Below are 23,591 nucleotides of genomic sequence, written 5' to 3'. Positions count from 1 at the left end.
AGATAGTCTGTAACAATACAGACCTCACCGACTAGATATGGTCCAGATTGTTAATACTAACACATTTGAAAAAAAACTGACTAGTTAATGAATATGTTGAAATTTTGTAAACCTGTTACTTAAGATGATTGGTGATGTAATAATGTCTCTTGGAAACTACATAAGATTTTAACTGCTTTTATTTCTCCATAAATTCGCAAATCACCATGGCGGCCAATTTACGATCACGATTTAGTTCTTAAATTTTAAATTAGTTTATTTGTTGAGAGCCTGGTACAATGTATCTGACCACTAAAGCGATCCGAGCCGCGTAGTGTATACTACTGCGAGGTTGCAGAAGTAGGCTCGGGTCGGGACGAATTTCGCTGTGAAGAAACAAAGGTTTTTAATACATAGAAAATTATCCCAAAGCCGAAATTTGTACAGTAGTAGAATGAACATTTATTAGTAACACGTCAAAAGTGTAAGTACTGCCGCAAACCTTGTGTGTCACACCGAAAACGAGTAGTTAAGTCCAAAATTAAATTTTTTTGCAACGATCCACAATAATGGATATTGCAAATGCAGTTTATGGAGTAGACCTCAGTATGGAACCCAAAATAATCTAGAAACATTGCCCTATCTGAGGATAGTGATAAAAAGCACAAAGTTTAACATGTTTCTATAAAATAGACCTTTTAAATCATTAAAGTTAACGAATTCACTTTCATTCAATTTTAAGGAAATATAAATACATCTTACATAAACTTAAAGAGCCCAACGTGGAAATCGCTTAAAGTAATCGTTGTTGCATATTTATTCATCTTTCAATTGGTATATTTTTTAAGTGTCTCATACAATTAGTCTGACTACTAAAGCGATCCGAGCCGCGTAGTGTATACTACTGCGAGGTTGTCGAAGTAGGTTCGGATCGAGACGAATTTCGCTGTTAAGAAACAAACATTTTTAATACATGGAAAATTATCCCAAAGGAAAAATTTTGTACAGTAGTAGAATGAACATTTCTTAGTAACACGTCAGAAGTTTACCGATGAAACTTTGTGATCACACCAATAAATGAGCAGTTGAGTCCTTAATGATAATTTCTACAATGATCCACAAAAATGTTTCGTAAATTTAATAACTTTAATACTTTTTTAAGTCGGTTCTCATTATGGCACCAAAGTAATATAAAATAATGTCCTACATGGTAACTGTGATAAACACCTCAAAGTTAAAACGTCCTATTATTAAATTGGTAATTTTAATCATAAAAGGTAAGAAAAAAAATATATTTTTTTATAGAAATTTGACTACATGTTACATAAATATGTTGAGCGTAACGTCAAAATCACTTCATAAATATTGTCTGTGTTTTTTTTTTTTTTTTAAGGTTTAAATGTGTATATTTTGAGTGTCTGGTACAATAGTCTGACCACTGATGTATTTCAAGCTGCGTAGTGTGTGTGCAGCAGTGTTAAAGTCGCTCGTGCTGGGACATTTTTTGCTCCAGAAAACTAAGGTTTTTAATGTATGGTAATTCCAGACTGAATTTTACTCTGAAAGAATAAAAGTTTCCTAACTGCAAGTGATTTTTGCTGCAAACGTAGATAAAAATCTTCCAGGATGCAATTTGCATAGATAAAAATGTTAGTATGATCGACTCTTTAATTTCTAAATTATAAATAAATAACAATAGAACTTCCCGGAAAGTTGTGATAAACTGACGATATTGCGCGAGTAGCAGACCCGTACGTGACTACAGAGAGAGGCTATTTTCCTTGACCGTTAGGATTTCTGGGACGAACACCCTCTCACAGCTGGGGTCATAAAATACGGTCAAACTCTTGCAAAAACATCCACCACCGCTCTTTGCCACTAGCAATTCAACGAAGTAAGCTAGGCGCAGCACTCCAATGAATTAACTTAGAAAAAAAATTACTAAATATGTAATTCTATCAATACATTTTACAACACAACTTATGTATTATTTATTTTCTGGAAAAAAATAATATTATCATCCGAATTATGTTATAAAAGTGACAAAACTCAATAAGCACATTAACGGTGTATCGTTTTCTTCAATTGTTATATAGTAAAATAATTTCATACAATTAAATATATATATATATTTTATAATATAGGCTACATTAAAATTTTGCACAGTTCTGATCTAAAATAATATAATGTATTAGAAATAAAAAATAATTATATTTTTTGGTATTAAAATAATTTTTAATAATAAAATTTTTGTAACAAAATACGAACACACATATATAAAACCAGAGGTCCTCTAGAATTTTGATTTACAAGTTCCACGCAGAAATTGTTTATTGTTAATTTTATTGTATCAAAAATGATTCATATATAAAAAAATAATATGTATATCTCAATAGATGTAACATGAATACACCCTATCATATGCATTAAATATATTTTAAGTAATCCATAAATAAGACCAAGTTTATTGAGTGTCGCAGTACGCAGCGTGTTTCAAAGCCCGCCGGCCGTGAAAGATCAGTACGGCCGCAGTACACTGCAACGCTCGGGCAGCTTTAATGAGGCAACTAATTATGCTAGACTCTTTATAAATATACTATATTAAAGCTAAAAGTATAATTTAAAACATTTATTTAGACATTTTTTCGCATTGGGCTCTTCAAATCGGTGTAAATCGTATTTTTATCTGGGTGGCAAAGATAAAAAAAAATATGTCTTGAATTAATCGCTTTATATCATATATATTAAAAATTTAAATTTTTTCTAACATTAATGGGTGTATTAAAGTTTCTAGATTATTTTGGTAAGTTTATGGACAGTCTAAATTAAAAACTGTATAAATGGGTAGCATTTTAATGGACTGATGCAAGTTGCTGTCACCTAGGACTTAAATGCAAATTTTCGGTGATAACGCACAAGGTCTACAGCGGTAAACTTTCGGTATGTTATTAAGCATAGTCAACTCTACCACAGTACAAAAATTCAGCTTTGGACAAATTTTTCACAGGTTGTCGTGGTTTCCTGGAGTAACATGAAAGTCTACGCGGGGAAGGGCGGCTACCTGATCCGAGAATGAAGGATAGGGCGAGATGGGAAGCGAAGATAAGAGCTGGTTGGGTGTCCGTGTTGGAGAGAGAGAGAGAGAGAGAGAGAGAGAGAGAGAGAAAGAAAGAGAGAAAGGCGATATTGTGGAAGACCTTCGAAAGATTCCCGCTAGATGGCAGGCCTCAGAGCTGCAATATTCGACAACCTCCCCTCACAGAAGCTCTCTCGCCACTAACTTGCCAAATCTCACCCGCTAGCTTATATACGTGCTGGCTGGCCATACAGTAGTAATAAACAAGCATTTATGAAACACTTAAGCTCATTTCCAACAAATTCTGACGAATGACTGTTTTTTGTCCTGCACCAATCCCCTTAAGCCCACCGCACACGGTAGAATATTTTCTACTAGTTTGCTTACTAGAATGCTTACTGGTTTCTGTACTGTGTAGGCTACAAGCTGAAACACTAGGTGCGCTACAAGTTTCTGCTGCACACGATTCTAGCTGCCTTACTAGTTATGTTAAGAGAATATTCTCCACAACAAATTTTTATTATGATAATTCACATTTTTTACTGCATACAAACAAGGCTCATCTTTGTATGCATTTATTAAAACGAGGAGTTGGTCACTATTCCACTTCTTTCCGTCCGTGTTTATCACGACATGCGCACTTAAAAGTGTAAACAACCCCTCATGCTGTTTTCGTGAGCTCTGATTGGCCACTCCTTAAATATTGGAACACACCAAACAACGAAAATAGGACGCAGTCTATTACGCAAAACCAGTAGCCCAGCTCGTACAGCTACTAGTATCCAGTTTGAATTCGATGGGCTTTAGTCTGGGAAACTATTCCCGATACCTAATACTCCTTACTATAACAGAATCCAACAGTTTGTTTTATACAGTTACCCCAAACTTAGCCTCACCCACATATGTATTTACTGTAATAGCTATGTTTGTTTTGTTTCAGAAACCCTACCGTCTTTTACCGACCAACCTTTATGTCGTGCTGTACAACTTTAAGTCCAGACAACCAGATGAATTAGATTTAAAGTAAGTAGGGAATTAGTAGTAGCCATGTTTATTTACGATTTCAAATACATACTTGAAGAATTGTTTAAAGTACAAGAATATCTAGTGTTACATCCTTACTTTGTGGTGTATTTTTATCAGGGACCAGAAAGTTACTTTTAAAAAGTAACTCAGTTACAGTTACAAATACTCCATTGGAAATGTAACCCTGTTACAACTACAAGTTACACTACTGAAAATAAACCAGTTAGAGTTACAGTTCTGAGAAAAGTAACTATAAGTTACTTTAACAGTTACTTTGTGAAAAACTAAAAATGTGATATGTAATATTGTTATAATTAAAAGCTAATAAAACATATTGTGTTTAGTAAAGATATATGTTTATTTAAACTGAGAAATTTTAAATTAGGTCTTAAATTACATTGAATAATTAGTTCACACTACAAAATAATAACACTAATAGCAAATCACCACTTTTTAACCACTGCTTATTGATCTTGAGTAGCAGTTGCTTCTCAAAATTTGAATAGCTTAAATTGTCTCTATATGGGCGTAAAACTAAACTTGCACAGCTGAACAACCTTCCAGCTGCAGCACTTGTTGGCATTGCTGTGTTCAAATTAATGAATAGTTTTTTTGATTTGAGGATAGTCATTGAGTGAAGAAATGTCCTTATTCCTACACCCCAAAAACCTTTGTAGCTCTTGTTCCCAGAATCCTCCACTGGGCTCCTCTTATTTAAGCCAAAGAAATCCTCTTCTTCCTTATCACTCTGTCTCTGACCTGGACATTCCAATGCAGTCCTCTGTAAAAAACTGGGCAAATGATGCTTGGCTTCATCATTTTGTCCTTCTTCTAGCCAGTCAAGTTTGCAGCACCATAAACGAGCACTTCGCAATAAGGTTATTTTAATTACCCGACCGAACTTCGAAATAATTAGAATATGAAGGCCACGGCAACGAAAGTTCTGGACTGCTTTCTCGGCTTCGCGCTTCATTATATTCTGTTATTTCTTTCGCGCATGTGCACAGGTAGGTTAATTAATTAAACAGCACAGCAGTAAACCCGCATTTCGCAAATATTAAATAAATGACAATCAAAATACGAGCGCAGGCTAGCCAACGGCAGTTTTATAAGTACAAGCAATACCATCGCAAATAATACGCTTGTCGAGATTTTCGTTCTGGGATTGAAAAAAATCAACAAATCGTTGTTCGTTCAATGAGAATTACATTTAAAAAATGTAACGCAAGAAGTAACGACAATTATCGTTACTTTAAGGCGGAAAAATGTAATTCAGTTACAGTTACAGTTACTGAAAACTTAATATATTGCGTTACCATGATCGTTACCATGAAAAGTAACTGTTACAAATAACGTCGTTACTAGTAGCGCGTTACTTCCAGTCCCTGATTTTTATTATGTATGTCAAACCTGACCATATTATGTACTTGGACCTCGAATTATTTTTTAAATTAAATTTTTCATAACAGTTAAGTTAAATCTCATTTGTTGCCATTTAATACATTTCCTTGCAGTGAAAATCGGCAAAACTTGAATCGGGCTTGAATATATATTTTTGCTCGGGAAATCCAGGACAAACCAGCGAATTTTTAAAAAGCCATCGGGAATTATCTGTTTTTTACTAGCACAGTTAAGAGAGCTAAGTTGAAAAATTTACACTCAGTGCCTATGAACTGTAGCACTTATACACCATTTTTGTGTGCTGTTTATCTACGGGCGAATCTCCGCAGCTGATGTGCGTGACATAAATAATGAAACCTAGCTTGTTAAGTTTATTAGATTGACCGACTTTGTTTTTCTTTTTTTTTTTCAGTGGTGCCTGTTTTTAAATAATGTAAGTTAGAACCTGGAATTTTTTAAATTCAGAGCCTTTAAAAACCTGGGAAACAACCGGGAATGTATAATGGCACAGTGTGGACGGCGACGTGACGCCGGGACGGGGGACTGCAGGGCGCGTGGTTCCCGCAGGGCCGGCTACAAGGTGACGGTGATCGACACCACGGACCCCGACTGGTGGAAGGGCAAGTGCCTGGGACGCGTCGGCTTCTTCCCCTCCAAGTACGTGACGAAGCTGCAGCCCGGGGAGCGGGCGCTGCAGGTCACACACAACCTGCAGGTGTCGGACGGAGACAACGGGCTCATGCTGCTCCGCGACCAGGTGACCGGGGCGGTGCTCCAGACGCGTTCCTCCTAACTGCGGGTAACAGGCCGCCGATAACTAGGGACAAGATTACACGGTCAGTTAACGATGAAACCAAGATAACGGCGAAACTGAATTTACTATCTATAACATTCGTCTGAAATAATTTTTCTCAATATGTGATTCTCGTTAAAGGTCAGACAGTTCAAAATTGAAATTTTGCCTAACTAATTGTAATTTTGTTACCCACTAGAAGTTTTTTATCTGGGTCTGCTAATCTAGGCAGATCATACACAATTGTTTCTGTAATCTCATTTTAAATTATTTCTTCAGTAAAATTTTCAATCAGTAAAAATGGCAAAATTTAACATGGGGGGAGAGTTGATCCCAGGGGGAAATGAAAAGTCAATACACCACATAACACCGAAATACAAAGCAAAACATGAAATGCAGCGAAATTCACTTCAAATACCTCATTTCGTCTGTTAAAACATAAAACTGATTTTATAAATCTCTAATTTATAGTATAAGGTACTAAGTTTAAAAAAAAAATTATTTAGATCTTACATATACACACATTTTTTTTAAGTAAAGTAAAGTAAACATGGTCTCTAGCTGATACCTACAGACATGGCTAAAGGCCTACAGAGAAATATGTGGTTTTGTGTATTTAACATTGCATTTTTTTATTCATATTAATAGTATTGAAATAAAAAGATAGTAACAAAATAAATTTTAATTTGAAAAAATATAGGACTTTCTCATGAACTGAAAAACATTGCAGAAGAATATTAAATTATTGATTGCAGTTTTATTTTACTTACTCTTTATCAATATATTTATGTAGTATTGTTTTTTTGGTACACATTTTAAGCATCTTACCACAAATTTTTGTAGCAGATGATCAACGTTATTGTGCTTGATATGTACTTATTATTACATATGATTAATTTTTGACGATTAAGACAATAGTATCTACAATTTTTATTATGAAATTTGCATAGGTGCATATTTATTACAGAATAAAATCTTGGCTCTACCTGTACTTGCAACTACAAACAATTTTGAGCAAGCGAATATCAAAACATTTGTCTTTAAGGATTGCATTGACTCCGAGCTAACACACGATCACACGATTGCAGATTGTGATCCAAGTGGGAGAAGAGCTGGACGGCATGGTGATGATACGCAGCGGGGACAACCGCCAGGGGGTGTGTCCGCTCAAGTTCCTCCAGGAGGTGTGACACACCGCAGTCGCCCTGTGCCGCCCCCCGGACGGCGTGAGCAGCCCTCCCGTCCCGGCGGGGGCCGTGCCGAGCCGGAGCGACATCGAGAAGCCGCGGCCCGCGGGCGACGTCAACGCCAACATCCTGTCGCCCGACCACCCGGGCAAGTGCGGCTCCAAGACGCTGTTCGCGGTCACCAGCTCCTTCCGGAGCCGGCTGGAGGAGGCGCGGGCGCGGGCGCTCTTCGTCTCGTCGGCCGCACGGCCGTTGGGCCTCGGCGCCTGCCTCCTCCCGCCGAAGAACGTCAACAGCAACGGCCGCGCGTGCCTGGCGCTGGGCTCCCAGGCCCGCCCCCTGGCCGTGCCGGCGACCGACCGCGACAGAGACCCCCTCGGGCATTTCTACCACCTCCCCTCGCTCGCTCCGTCCCCCAAGAACAACAACGCGAGGAGCTGCAAGTATCTGGAGCGGCCCGTCGACAACGCGAACAGCATCAACAACAACAACAACAACCCCGCGCCGTATTCCGAGACTCGCGACGCGGCTGACGAGAACGGCAACCGGCAGGTGAGCGACAACCGCGAGGATCTCGTGCTCATGCAGGACGACTCTCGCCGGCCCGTGTACGTCCTGGCGACAGCCGATTTGCCCTACGGCCTGAAGGTGCCCTTGAAGTGCGGCATCCAGTGAGTCCGGAAACAATCTTCAGCGAAAAGATTTTTCGCCCCTGTGCACGGAATCATCGAAACAAAAGTTCTGCGTGCCTTCGCAAAGCCCTTCGTGACATTCGGCACGCCGCACAGGCAACTAGGGAGTCGACGAGCTCACAGCTCGCCTGCTCCGTACCGTAGCTCTGTGTCTGTCCGCAAGTGTTGTTGATGTTTCATTGTGTCTGAATGTCGTCAAGAGATGCACGCCACTAGGCGCTCTGTATCGGTAACGTAAACTGTCTCACCATGTAATTTATCTGTCATGCACGAGGCGCATCGCAGATGTAAGATTCGTCACTACACCGTAAAGCTGCCCTTGTCTTCTCTGAACACGTCCTGAAAACATTTTTTGCACCAATACCTCACAAGTCTGTACCAAAGCGGGTAGGATGTAGGAATGTTAGCGGAATGTGAAGTGTCGCTGTACCCAAGTGTGTGATGTATGTGGGAATGTTAGGAACATTACCTTTTCGCAACAGATCCTGTAGCAACTTTTACATGAACAAAGGTATTGAATTTGCTCATATATATATATTTTTTTTTTCAGATCAATTAATATAACACCAGTTTCACACAAATGTAAACTGACCCAGCAGCGTATTAATTACCAAATCATGTATAGTTTATATCTTCACACTCTGTTCATAACACAATGAATAAGGCAAGCGTGTTCACACAGCGTAATGTGGATGCGATAGTGTGAGTGAAGAGTACGGCTCCTGCATGCTACAGTTACACAACAATTCTGCATGTTTTTAAAGTTACAGTTCTACTTCAATCATTGTGTATGGATATTTTGTACTTGGATATATGTTGCATACCTTATACAGTATTGCAAATCTGAATACATATATTTTACGTACACCTTCTATACACTTAGCCGAAAAAAATTCTTTTAGTAAGTCTGTCGCTTATTGGAGTTAAAGAACCAACATACGGAGAAATTAAAGTAGGAAAATGGAAATGCAAGCAGATATACACTATCTAAAATATATTGCAATTTAAATTACTGTGTCTTGTGAAGATAAAAAACTGTTGTTTTAAGTTGGATGACATGTATAAAATTGTGCGATCAAGAGCTGTGATAATTACCTTCCAAAATGTTTTGTGCTGATAACTGATGATTTCTTTATTCTGTTTCTAGGGTTTGAAAATGTTCAAAACATTTTTCTTCCTTGTCTAAAATTTTCCAGTTAATTTTTTTTTGCATTGGCACTATATGTACTATTTATTTTGTTTTTTCATTATTACTATTATTTAAGGTCTATTTCTGAAATTTGTAACGATACCTTCCTTGCACTCATTGCTCTGCCACTAATTTTTTTTAACAGTTATTCACAGAGTGTAAATAATTTGGTGAAAAAAATTTGCATGAGTGCAAATATTTGTGCGAAATTTTTAAACCTATTCCATTGCATTTCACTTAGTTAATATATGTTGAGAATGTGAGTGACAAAACCACAATTGCAAGAGAGGTGGGGTTGTAAAATTTACAGAATTAGCCAAGTAATAATAATAAAGTTGAGAAAATGAAAAGAAAGAAAAAGAAAGAACGAACATGACGTGTGGGACGGAGCTGTAAAGGTTGGGTTTGCCTCTCAGCTTGAAGAACTTCAGTGTGATAGCCATTTAGAAACTGTTAAAGATTTAAAAAGAAAGGTGTCCAGTAACAGTAGGCATTTAAGAACGTCCACACTTTCCTGGTGTAAATTTCAACAGCGAAATTATCTGAAGTGGGTGTTTTTACAAAAAAATTAATAATGGCAGCAAAGAAAATCCATCTGTAAAATGACAGGTCATGGTTCTCGGAGAGTCACTTCAGACGAGAAGGCTACACGTCTGTTCAGTGCCTTGGGCGGTGATGATGTCTGTGCCACTCTCGAAGATGCTGTTTGTCTGGACTCAGCCAGGGGGTTGCCCCAAACCTTTCACACACCTGTGTCGACGTATTGAAATTACAGTAGGTTTGTTTCTTCGTTTGCGTCACTCGAGAGACCCCTGATACGGAACATTTTTTTTTTTCGGAGCAAGCAAAGGATGGCCCGCGCTCGGTGGAAAGACTTTTGCGGAGTGGCTGGGACCTAGGTAACTACTGCACGAGCTACATGTTCATCGTAGGGACCACTATCGTAACTGTACATAATCTCCCTTCCCCGCGACTTCGTTGTTCGTCCTCGGTTTTAAATCCATTGATTAGCAAATCGTACGCTTAACAGTGACGGTGCACAGATGTTGATTACAGTTTATCAGTAGTTATACATTTTTCTAGCGGTTATTCAATCACAAGTGTTATTTCCAAAGTTCACCGATACATACTTCACGTACTTTCCTCAGAATACTTTACTGATTTCTGATTACTTGAGTTCTAGCTTGTCATGTTCAAGTAAGATAAATTAACCATAATTATATCAAAATTTAATAAATCAAAATGTATCCCATTCCTTAATTCAATAACAAAAGTAAACATAAAATAATAAAGAACCATGGTTTTCATCCATATTCACTGTCTCACGCAGAGCAACTAGGAGCAACTATATGTATTACCATTGCTTGAATGTTAATTTATTGGTAAATATAGTTCATAGTGTTTTTCTTTATCGCATCTGTGCACTGTTACGCATCTAGCACATCCCACACTGTGCCCTTTGTTATGCCATTATCATTTTTACATTGTGTAATTTTAGTTGTTTGTTCCTGTGTTAGTGTTTCCATTCATTGCTGTGATTAAAAAGAAAAAAAAAATATTGATGAAAATGTGAATGAACATGTATTCGTTCTTAGTGTCAATTCCAATTGTTGAAATGTTGATCATTCAAAGAAATTATAATCATGAATCCACCAATTCATCAACTGTTCTGTTTGAGATATATTGTATGCTCTACTATTTAAAAATATTATGTATGTGCATATACACGTGTATATAAGATGAAAAAGTAAAATTTAATGTCGCTTACTTAAAAAGACACTACTAAATATGGAGTACTTATGTTAAAATGTGTACTTTAAATAAAATTGTTGTCAGAATATTAATCTGAATTTTTTAACTATGTTATTTCTTTTCAGTAACCAATAACCATAAATTGATGGATTCCACCTGTGCTTTGCACATGAAGTATTCAGTGTACATGTCTGGGGAGCCAAAAAATTGGTAAAGCAAGAAATCAAACAAAATGTGCCAGTTTTAAAGTTTTTCACAAAATTACATTTTTGTAGATACGTACATAAAGTTTGGTACGAAATAAGACCGTATTTGGTTTTCATTACTTGTTACTAGAATTCGATCAAATCTAACAGATTAAGAAAAACTAAACCATAACTAAACAAAATTAAAATACATGCTCAACCTATTGTGTCTAACAATAATTTACCAACCTCTTGCTGATGTTGAAGACAATGGTTTTTAAAGTATCTTCGTCCTATAATTTGTAATTTCGTAACAGAAGAGACAAATTTTGATAAAGAGTATATCAATATCTTGAATGTGATATTATTTTATACTTCATTACAATAGTGAAGTTACCCATTTCAAAATATCTACGGGGTAGGTAAAGCCTCTCTCTGCTGTTGTAAAAAAGCAAAAGTAAAGTATTTCTCATATAACATTATCAAGAAGGCAATATCGCCAATATACCACCTCTCCAAAATACTATTGTGAGAATGTTGAGTGTTTACAACAAGCACAAAATTGCGACAGTCGTGTCTAGTGTGAAAAGACACTTACTTGCTTGCAAGAAGCAGGTTTAGTTAGGTACACTTGCAAATAGAAAAAATAAAAACATTTGAAAAATAATTCAACCCCGAGGCAGTTGAGCCACAAACAAGTCATTTCATTTTTATTCTACCAGGGAGTCAGAAACAAGGAAGAGGTATATACTAGTTCTAAAATACCCAACAGATGGCAGCACCTGCCTAAAAAGAGCTCCTGGCCAGCCAGTTTTATTTCCGTTCTACCAGGGAGTCAGAAACAAGGAAGAGGTATATATTAGTTCTAAAATACCCAACAGATGGCAGCACCTGCCAAAAAACGAGCTCCTGGCCAGCCAGTTTTATTTCTGTTCTACCAGGGAGTCAGAAACAAGGAAGAGGTATATATTAGTTCTAAAATACCCAACAGATGGCAGCACCTGCCTAAAAAGAGCTCCTGGCCAGCCAGTTTTATTTCTGTTCTACCAGGGAGTCAGAAACAAGGAAGAGGTATATACTAGTTCTAAAGGACCCAACAGATGGCAGCACCTGCCTAAAAAGAGCTCCTGGCCAGCCAGTTTTATTTCTGTTCTACCAGGGAGTCAGAAACAAGGAAGAGGTATATACTAGTTCTAAAGGACCCAACAGATGGCAGCACCTGCCAAAAAACGAGCTCCTGGCCAGCCAGTTTTATTTCCGTTCTACCAGGGAGTCAGAAACAAGGCGGAGGTATTTTTATAATTTCTGAAAGGCTCAAGCATCTGACCAGGTAGTTAGTTATACATGTAGGAAGTAGAACATTAGCTTTAAATTACTCTTTTTATGAACTTGCTTGAATAAATGGCTTTTATTGCTAGTCTTTCTGTTCATTCCACCAAACAGTCATAAGCTAAGAGGTTTACCAATTATATTTTCTATAAATTAAGACAGACATGGTACCTGCCCAACACATGTAGTGATGTCAGCCAGTTTTGCCAGAGTAGGTAGGTTTTTCAGCGCTGCAATCTCCTATTGTGTGTTTAAATATGGACGGAACATGATTGACATGCCTCCTGGCTTTAACGATGAGGTCCTGGTTGCTGTGGCTCGCACCCAAGAGCTGCAACCGTCACCGATGCCCCACTCGCGTGCAAGTAGGCGACAAGCTCCCACGCCATTGGTAGTCTGGGCTTCGAGTGTGCACAGAATTTCATTTATTGGTGGGGGGTAGGGGGAGGGGGGGGCTGTTTGGGAAGAGGAGGGAGACAAAACCACTTTTCCCAAAGTTCTTTCCATTTGTTGGTGGGGAGGTGGGGATATATCCTCCCCACATGCGACCATCATTCGTCCTGGCTGTGCATGTACTTTTTGCCACAACCCACAGCCTTCTGCGTGGTCAGTATTGTTATAACGTAGGTAGCCATGACCCAGTGGGTGAACTACTGGGTAGGGACGATGAACATGATAGCACAATAAGTACTAAATTATTTCTGACTAGTGTAATTTGGCATCCCTCATAGTTTGGGCTCCTGCAAAAATTATAAAAGATAACATTTTTTTTACATTTTATTACAACAAGAGATTTAATTTCCTGTACAGATTAACAGGTTTTGTACTTCATTCACTAGAAAATTAAGCAGGAATAGAAATATGTAGTGTCCACAAAATTCATCAAGGCACCATTTGTGTTTGTTCAGCAATGATTTTTTTTAAAGTTGGAAACGTGTAGTAGTATGAAAGAACTTTGATTTAATCTCATTTCCTGTTCATTCAACTTTAATCATTGTATTATTAAGTGAATCCATCAAATGCATGCACCTTGTAACTTACAATACGAATTCTTTAACTGTTCTTAAATAGCACATTCATTAAAAAAAATTAACATGTCTGGTATTTCACACCTTAGCAAGGAACAATTCCAGCATTACTAAGAGCAATTGATCATGGGTAGAGCAGCAGTGAAAATAAACAAGAATTAATTGTGGACTTAATGAACATATTTTTTTTAGATGCCAACATAACAGTAGACAACAGAGATAATGACTGTACGGGCTTGTCTAAAAATATATGTACCTGGGACGTAGGCCTAGCAATGCATTCAGTGTTTCAACTGTGGTAAAACTCAAAAGATTCTTAAAATATTTGTCTTAGTCCAAACTGCAACATATTATTCCTTTATAATTACAGGTGCTGGAGATATTCCAACTGCATGGGTATTAAGAGACGTACCTATATCTACCCAGAATTGGTGGCCACTTCTGACATGGTGAAGTAAACCAAATGCTCACACCATTTAACAGTATTTTTTAATGAAGCTAACAAACCAACATACAAATGATAATAGCACTTTGAATGTAAGTACATAACCTAATCTAACAAACATTTGAAAATGGTTACCAGTAAAACTACTTTTGTTTCATTTTAAAAGCTATTTACTAAATTTAATATAATAAAGTAATTACATGTTCTTAACACATGCATAGAGACCGGAAAAATTCACGGGTTCATTGACCTTCAGGATGGACTCGAATATTCTCTGCACACTCGGGCAAATGCCAACTGTTCATTAGCTGCTGACTTGTGAGTCGTCTCGACTGGGTGGCCTGTGATTCGACACTTCTATGAGTGAGGGTCTCTAATTGGCCCTCAGTCCTCCAGATTAACAGTGAACCAATGGCAGAAGCAGCACTTAGGTAAAATTATTTGAATTTTAGCATAACACGAAATGAACCCGCGAATTTTTCAGGTCTCTACACATGTATTATAATTCCAACCAAATGATACCATTTCTAAACTGGATATCACCAACTGGGCGAGATATAATCATGTCATTATGCTACCACGACATAAGCTCCAATTCTCCATCAGGTTTACTTCACACTTAAAAAAAAAAAAAAGTCAAAGATTAATACATTTTGTTTCAGGTTGGAATTTTTACATTATTTGTCAGTTACCGTCAATCCAAAGTAATGAATACAGAATGAGCAGAAATTGTGGGGTGTAAATAAGAATGTTTACTTAATAAAAATCTAGGAAATCTGTAATCAGTACTAGTTTAGTTAAACGTTTTCTATAACGAACCAATGTATGACTATGTAAATTGTGTTGAATTGTTTATTGTAAAATGTTTAATGACAGCAAACTTTAGGCAAGCACTCACTTGTTTTTGTATCTATATAACTGCTGGTTTTAAAAAATTTATCCCCTTCAGTTTATCGTACATTTTCTTTATTAATTAACTTTTGTTTATGCAAACTAAAAACGTATGCATTTGCATTGCATGCTTTTCTTAGAATGATGAAATTTTGGGTAGTTTAGTAATTTTATAAACATTTTTTTTTTAACTAAAATGTGTTTTCTCTCGTATTGTTTTGGAATCTGTGAATCGGCAATAGTAAGTTGTACTGGCATATCAGCGTATCGGCAAAATTTTGTGAACTGATACAGCTCTAGTTAGACATGCTTATTACAAATCATTATACTGCAAAAGTGCATCACATATCAGTCAAAATGTCACTGTTTTGATAAAGTAAGTATCACTGAACATGCAAGAGTTATATTTGTTCAAAATGGTGTTATCTTTATGAATAATAGGAGTTTATAAAAAATTAAGCCTGTGGAAATATCAGTTTTTTAGTTTGAATTGAGTTCAAATACGAATATCAAATTATTCGCGAATATGAATACCAAATTCAAATAGTAAGAGAGAGAACTAGAATTCCACAAAAAAAAATTTTTCTTTACATCATATAACAACTTCTGGAGAATTAGGCAAATAATACTTAAGTGAAAGACTGTTTAAGTTAAGTTAGCTGCAATAACTACATGAAATAATATTTTTTTATATATATATTTGAGTTGCATTTGTTATGTCACAGATGTATAAGCTGTTGAAACTATGACGATTACTTCTTTTAATGCCCATCTCAATGGAGTGTCCGTGTTTTGTGATGTTGTAATCCATGGTTGATGAGATGACTTTTATTTTTTCCTACTTCTGGTGCATGTGACGAAAAGAATAGTAATAATATTTTGTTTTCAAATTTTAAATGTCAAATATGCCTTTTTTGAATTGTTTATGCAATTTTTTCAGTTACTGTTTAGTAAGAAAGTAGCGAAAAAAAAACAACCTTCGAACACTTGTTGCATGTTTTAAACATCGCTTATTGTTCAATTTTTGATTATGAAGTCCCATTAAAAATAAAATAAGGGTATTTATATTGCACAAATGACTTCATCTCAGCAGTAAACGTTGGTATATGACAAACTCACGAGTTATTCGTAAGCAAAGGAATATTCGTTATTTTGAAGTGTAAGTATTTGAGGTAAAATGGAATATATATAAATATTTGCCCAGGCCTATAAAAAAATAAACACTATAACACCAAAATCTTTTGTTTTAAAAATTAAATTGGGTTAAAATTAGAACCATAAAATATTGTCTCTACTTAAAGTAAATTAAGTTTGAACACAGTTCTAATAAAGCTAGCAATGAACACACACCATTCATAAATGCAAAAAAAAAAAAAAAAAACCTAAAATACAGGAATGTTTATAAGCAGATGTGCTTCTAGAAGCTAATGCTGGTACATATTCACAAAACTCTAGTCATTCTCGTCTTCTATGATCGGCTGTCGCTTTGCGCTGCTCCTGACGGCTCCATCGTCGTCCGAGTCAGAGTCCAGGAATCTCTTGGTCACCTTGCGAGAGACGTCTTCGTCCTCGTCTCTCGGGGGCGGCGAGACGGCGGCCTCCGGCTCGGAGTCCGAGGACTGGACGACTATCTTCCTGTGCTGGCGGGACTTGCCCCCCGGCCCCGCCGCCCTCTCTCCGCTCTCCCCCTCGGAGGAGGAGTCCGCGAACACGCGTTTCCTGCTCGTGGCGCGTCCACCGCGAGCAAACGTCTCCACGTCTGCGGACGTGCCCGGGTTTTCGCCTCTTGTCCCTTCCGCTTCGTCGTCCTCTTCTCCGATCCCCGTCTGTTTCCCGGCCCTTTCGGCAACACCGTCCGGTGGTCCACCGTCGTCCGCTCTGCTCGCCGCCGGCAGCAGGAATTTCCTCAGATGTTCAAACTCATCACCGCTCGACTCCGAATCGAGTCGGTTGCGAACTGGCTCGGCTTCTGCCGCGGCTGAACCTTCGCAGTCCTCCGTCCCTGCAACAAGCGTGTTGTACCGGTCAAATTCAAAATGCACTACATTTAAATTTGCAATTGCTTTCTTCTGCAGATTTTGAGCAAAGCAACAATGCTGACTCAAACTAATTTCATTCAGACCCAACAGAATCCTACAATAGAAATATTATTGTATTTTGTTTGAAGAAGTGTAATGCAAATATATTCCTTGAATGATGCCTGTTTGTAAATTCTGGCTGGGATTTCATCTTACAGCATTTTATTTGCTTTATGTTTTTAAAAGGTCAAAAAGTAAATTTTAAAATTGCTTTGGGAAAAAAATAATGTTCTATTTTTTTTTTACTTTAAAACAACGGTATTAAAAAAACAAAACAAAATGTTAACAATAAACACCGTATCTCACACACTTTTATGCTGCTATTTTATTTTTTTGCTAATTGTAAATGTTTATAAAATGGGACTTCTATGGAAACCCAGAAAATGAGCTTCTAATGTGTCAATGTTATTAGATGCAAAACACTTTTTTATGATGGAAATTTCCCTGATTTTCTACATATAGCAGATAATAGGTAGAAAATATCTTAAACAAAAGTTAACAAAAAGTATTTTACAACTGCCTTACTTGTTCACTACGTAAGTTAAACATCCTTAGAAATTTTATTTGACAATATAAAATGGACTTCTGCCAAACTGCAATCAATTATTTATTTTATTTATATATTAATAATAAATGCTGGGGTGAAGAAGTGGTACCTTTGTTTACTCATTTGGCTTTTCAACTATCTTGAGTAGTGACAAAATAGTGATTGACAAGCCGAATATTCATAGAGCTAACCTGGTGATAAATTGGGGGTTTGTATAAATTATGATTGCATTAATAAACATTTTCAATACAGATTTCTAGTGAGTAGCGAGAACTTCTTGTAAAATGTTCAAATGAGTGAAGGCACAGAGGAATTTAAAAAATGATCCATTAAAATATTTTTCAAGCAGAAAATGAAAGTACATTAGAAGGAGACTAACCATCTTAATTTTGTCTCTGGGATACCAAGGGCTTACCTTCAACCTCCACTCCTAGAGCAATGCTGATGACGTTCGCCCTCACCCGCAGGTCTTGTGCCGTCATTGATGCCGGCATACGCCAGTAAACACCCTGCAAGTACAATACCAACTATGATGCATTGCCACGGTTATGCTACCCACCAACTAGTTTGTACGTTCATTTCTAAAATTTTCAAAACAAAATTTCCGTGGCAGTCAGGGTTTTTTTTGTGTTTAACAAGTTCGCAGTCATCATCAGTTTCCATCCTGTGGCCAGGTCAACAAAGAGAAATGCCTTAATCTTCCTCTGTCATGCCACCATTCCTCTTCCTTCACTTTGTTCCATTCTTCTCCTCTCTCATTCACTCCTCTAAAAACTTATCTTCTGACCTCCTACTGGTCTTGCCAATAACAGCACACACTTACAAAAAACTTTAATGATTATTATTTCTCCCATTCAACCCTGTTTTATTTTCAAATCCACACCATCGAAGTGCAGATACCCGCTCTTCTTACAAAAATGACAATGACTTTACACTTTGACAAACTGAGAACGTTGACATGAAGGCCTTTTAATCTCATCTGCAATGCTTGCACCGTAGGCAGGTAGGGGCCGGAAAAAAAATATTAGCATCTATTAACATGAAATTATAATTTTTAATGCAACCTATTTAAAACTTAGTATAAACTAGAATAAAACAAAAAAAATTGTTATTTTACTTAGAAAAAATTGGTTGTCTGTAAAGTCGGTTTACGGATGATAGTTTAACGTGACGTCATAACAAAACGAAGATGAAATGATAGCATACTTTTTTATGAATAAAATTGAATAATTTTTATTAGAATTATCACTATTTTGTATGGATACAAAGAAGGAGTAAAATGAAATGTACAATTTAATTGATAAATTTACTTTTATTTGCACTCATCAATTCAAATAAGTTTATTACTTTAACGAAGAGATTATTTTAATTATAACTTTTATACATGTTTGCTATTTAACTTCTTCCAATCTGTATTATTCTGTTAAGGATAGGACGATGATAGGAAAATGAGGTAAACGAACGGGAGTGTTTCAAGTAGTGGTGCACCGATATGACTTTACCGATTACCGATTCGATTACCGATTATGAGAGCAATAATCGGCAGATACCGAATCAGTTACCGATTATAATGAACAAATTTTTTTAAGTGTAATAATGCACACAAAAATTTTTATTCCCATGTGAATTTAATAACAAGATTAGGTAAAATTGAGAATACAGTTATAATAACAGTATAAAAATATATAGAATACACTATTAAGTCTTTGCAAAGTGTAAATTAAATTAACTTCTATTTAAATATTTGTTATTGTAAACAACTTGAACTACAGTCTAATAATTGTAATTTACAATGGGTAAGTTTTTGTTGCGGAAAACTAGGATTATTATCGACTATCACATAAGGTTGCATCAAGAAATTACCGTTTAACAATGTAAACATGCTGCTTTATTTTGTTCACTTGAGTTTATAGAAAAATGTTTCCACACTTCACTTTTTTTCTCCCTACTTGCCATCTCACTATAATTATATAAAAATGACTAAAAACCAATTCTAGCACATGTTATTTTATTTATGTTGACTGAATATATAAAATTATAAATACTTTTTCACTTTTCACGTCACATACAAATAACACAACAACGGATAATGTTACCAAAGACGCCTATAACGAGTTGGTAAAATGACCTAGCTGGTAAAATGCAGTGATAAACTCTAGAAGGTATCGGGACCACGATTTTGAACCGCTACTACGACTCGAAAAGATCGATTGTCATAGAATCCACTGCAACTGTTTGTGGTATTTTGATTGCGTGCCATCTATTTTACGTCTCTGGCTATAGGTAATGAACAAGGCCACTAAACAAACAAAAGACGAAACGTAAATAAACGTGCAGGAAAAATGTATTTTTTATTGTTCGAGGCAATGAGATTTATTAAACTTAACGAAATATCTGCAATTATGATATGACGGAGTTACATGAATTTTGTAATATATATAAATATTACGGTATTTCGTCCTAAAATGTGTAACAAAATATTACACGGTAAAAACCTACTTAATTACGCCGGGACGTAAATAATCGGCAAAGTAATCGTTAAGATAATCGCCGATTACGATTAATCGGTATGTACCCATAATCGCCGATTACGATTCATCGGTATCCGCATCGGTGCACCACTAGTTTCAAGTTTAACGTGCCTCGGAAAAAGTCAAATCGATGGTTGTTCCAATCGAGTGGAAGAGAGATAGATGCGGCGCAAGCCTACAATGAGCGCAACGGGACAATGTGCGTAACGGGACACTTTTTCGTGCGTGCAGCCGGCGTTCATCGTTTCATTAGACGTTGTCACGTCAAAATTGGTAGTGAATGCTTGTTTCAATGGACAAGGAGTAAGGAGTGGGTTAGTGGAGAGACTTGTCTGGCACGCACCTCGGTGCTGAGCGGCTGCTCCAGGCCGAGCGCGGCCACGGCGCGCAGGAAGCCCGGGTCGTCCATCGCGGCCACGCACGGCTCGCTGAGCGGCAGCACGGGCACGCCCTCCAGGGGCCGCCCTCCCCCCCGGTCCGCTGCCTCCTCCAGCAGCGTCTCTCGCAGCCAGGCGGCCGCCTCCTGCATGCCTGAGCGCCGGTGCCACCGTGAACACTCTCCGCCGCCGTCTCTTGTAGCCCACACGCTGCTATATACTCTGCTACACGTCTATACACTGTCATACACTATTATATACTACCGCCATTGCGGTAATATTAACCCTAAATGGTAAACAAATACATAGTTTTCGGTTCGTAAATGATAAGAAATAACTATGCAAATAGTATAATGGGAAATTAATTTACCGAAAGTACCGTAAATATACGTGGAAATTGATACTTAGGTAACTGTCAATGTTTATAAAACTTACGCTCTTTGTTTACTTTATTGGTATATTTTTTTTCGTGTGTGGTTAGTTTTAAATGATTAAATCCTATTATTTTTCGATGAATAATTGAATTTTCTTCCCGAAAAGTACCGTAAACAAACATGGAAAGTTGTTAGGTATAGCCGTATAGGTAATTATTCAATGTTATAAGTTTGCAGTAGGAGACCAATGATCGGCTCAAATAATCGGCTACGTTTTGCCGATCATTATGATCGGCAAAATTAACAAAATCGGCCGATTATTACGATTGGGGATCGGCATCGGCCCAGCTCTATCAGATACCATAAAAAATACTTAGTATTCAAAGGAGTCGATATTCGAGGTAAAAGATTCAAAGAAAAATATTAGAGGAAATAAAGAAAACTAAAAATTCCAACACTGATAACCTCTTAAGTTTACTACTAGGTTATTCTGCTATACTATTTCCCATGATATTGCAATTTAACATGTAATTATACAAATAAATTTACAATATATATTGATTCTGGAAAGTTAGTTTGTGAATGAAACATTTAAAGGGTTGAATGAATGAGTTGTGCATCAGTTTATTTTTGACCCTTCAGATTTAGATTTGGATTAGAGGGGTATATTCAAAGTAATCTTTGGGATTCAAATTCAAGTTTTGGATTAGAGGAAATTGGTATATGGCCCATCACTAATATTAATATATCTGTACCTTGGAGGCATAAAACACAAGGCAAGTCCACATTTGGGCAAAATTTGAGCACTGCTGTTTCACGTTATTTCTAATGGTATACAACACTAATATCTACGATATATCAAAAATTCACATATTTTGGGTAAAAAATAGTTGACTAAATAAGTGAGGTTAGTTATTTAAACTGCTCTCATGAAAATTATGATTTATGTGACATATTGTTCTATACCTCCAAGGTACAGGTATACAAGTTTACCCTTTTAATAAGTTTACTCTTTTAATAGGTCTAAATTTCAAGTACCTTGGAGAAACTTCTTAAAAGATATTTATTGTAAATAATTAAGTGATAATTACTCAGGTTAAATATATAATTACTTTTAAATACAACAAAATCATTTTAATAAGTTTTTTTAAATTGATTACCTTCTCGATAAATGTTCAATAATTCTGCCCTTAATCCACGAACATATATGATTTCAATCTTTTAATTTTCAAGATAATCTAATTTTTTTTATTCACCTAAATAGAGGTCAACCTCTACAGTTTTATATCCCTCCAATGAAAAAAAAAAACATTTTTCTTTTCCCCTCACATTAGAATCACTTTAAACTAGAGGTGGGACGATACCTCACTTTCGATACTCGATTCTGTATTGTTTTTTCAGTTTGATACTTTCGATACTCCAGGGAAAAAATATTTTCCCATTAAGTAACAATTATTACAAATAACATAAATTAGTTTTAAACTATATAAATTCAATCTAGCATACCAGCACAATGTCAGATTAAACTTAAATACATAATGTGTAAATAATTGCATTATATTGATGAAAGATATGAATTCATAATTTCATTATATATACATATAATAAAACCACCAGAATTGTAAAATCAGTCCATAATCAAGAAAAGCTGACATGAGAAACAGTGGCTTTACAAAATGTTATGAAGTCCTTTCTTGGAGGGGGGGAAAAGTCACCAAGCCTAAATTAGAAATAAAAAATATTAGCCTACTGTAAAAAGAAAATCAGAAACTTTTGCTTGTTTGTTTCATTTTACAAACAACTTTATGCAACACAACAATTTTCAATAAAATATTAACTTGAGAAACGTAAAATACAAAACAATCCGATCGTAAGAAAACAATAACAAACGGGCATATTCAGTTCAAAGATTAATGTGCACAAAATATGAGATCCGTGCCTTGGTACAGCGCATGCACCATTTTCATAATCATTGCTACTTTGTGCCAGTAGTCTCGCTTGGTGCTCACCATAGATGCTACTAGCGAAGTGCACAGTCTTCCTGATACTATCCATATCTATGGTGCGATAAAGTTATTTTATTATGTTTGCAAAGGTAAACAATGAACGTTTTACAAAATAAAAGCATTAAAACGTAGTTTATCAGGAGGAATATAACTAAAAAAAAATTGTGAATTTTAGGACTTTTCCGCTTCATAAAAACGTATGAAATGGGAACTTAATGATTTTATAAGTGTATGTTCCGGGAAAGTAAACCATTGAAAATATTGTACTTTCGGCAGAACCAAAATTAATCGGCATATGACACGGGAAAATGTATGAAACGGGAACGTATCATCGAGGTTCTACTGTAGTTGTATTTTGTACGATGGCGACTGAAAACTTAACTCAATACAAATGAACAAGCATTCCGGTATTGAAAAAATGTATCGAACTTACAGTTTCGATACGCAATACTTTGCGATACCGTCAAGTATCGAAGGTATCGAGGTATCGAAGTATCGAAAATCCCATTACTACTTTAAACCATTCATTTTTCAACATCGTTTACTGCCGCAAATTCTTCTCGCAGAACCTATTGACATTCTGCTGTACAGCTGTCCGTCTGTTCGGCACAGTGCACAACTTTTGAATTTGTAATTCTTGATTTGGAACCTGACATGCATACTGGCATGAAAATAAAACCATCAACTCTCGTCTCCACTGGTGTC

At 36.5% G+C, this 23,591-nt stretch overlaps 2 protein-coding genes across 4 annotated transcripts in view; one reads left to right on the top strand and one right to left on the bottom strand.

The window, feature by feature from the left end:
* The window catches only part of LOC134535228 (uncharacterized), a 333,789-nt gene extending 322,603 nt beyond the window's left edge, over positions 1–11,186 (top strand). Inside the window, exons 17-19 of the mRNA XM_063374290.1 lie at positions 3,996–4,078; positions 6,050–6,239; positions 7,364–11,186. Coding sequence (XP_063230360.1) covers positions 3,996–4,078; positions 6,050–6,239; positions 7,364–7,465 — 375 coding nt within the window. The 3' untranslated portion in view covers positions 7,466–11,186. The remainder of the gene's footprint in view (positions 1–3,995; positions 4,079–6,049; positions 6,240–7,363) is intronic.
* Positions 11,187–14,104: 2,918 nt separating this feature from the next.
* The window catches only part of LOC134535226 (protein timeless homolog), a 65,590-nt gene continuing 56,103 nt past the window's right edge, over positions 14,105–23,591 (bottom strand). For all 3 annotated transcript variants that reach the window (XM_063374284.1, XM_063374287.1, XM_063374286.1), the window contains 3 exons: positions 20,473–20,660; positions 18,014–18,107; positions 14,105–16,975 (listed from right to left, as the gene is read on the bottom strand). In XM_063374284.1, coding sequence (XP_063230354.1) covers positions 16,425–16,975; positions 18,014–18,107; positions 20,473–20,660 — 833 coding nt within the window. In that variant the 3' untranslated portion in view covers positions 14,105–16,424. The remainder of the gene's footprint in view (positions 16,976–18,013; positions 18,108–20,472; positions 20,661–23,591) is intronic.

Source organism: Bacillus rossius, chromosome 8, assembly GCF_032445375.1.
Source record: "Bacillus rossius redtenbacheri isolate Brsri chromosome 8, Brsri_v3, whole genome shotgun sequence".
Taxonomy (NCBI): domain Eukaryota; kingdom Metazoa; phylum Arthropoda; class Insecta; order Phasmatodea; family Bacillidae; genus Bacillus; species Bacillus rossius.
This window is presented reverse-complemented; position numbering and strand designations above follow the sequence as displayed.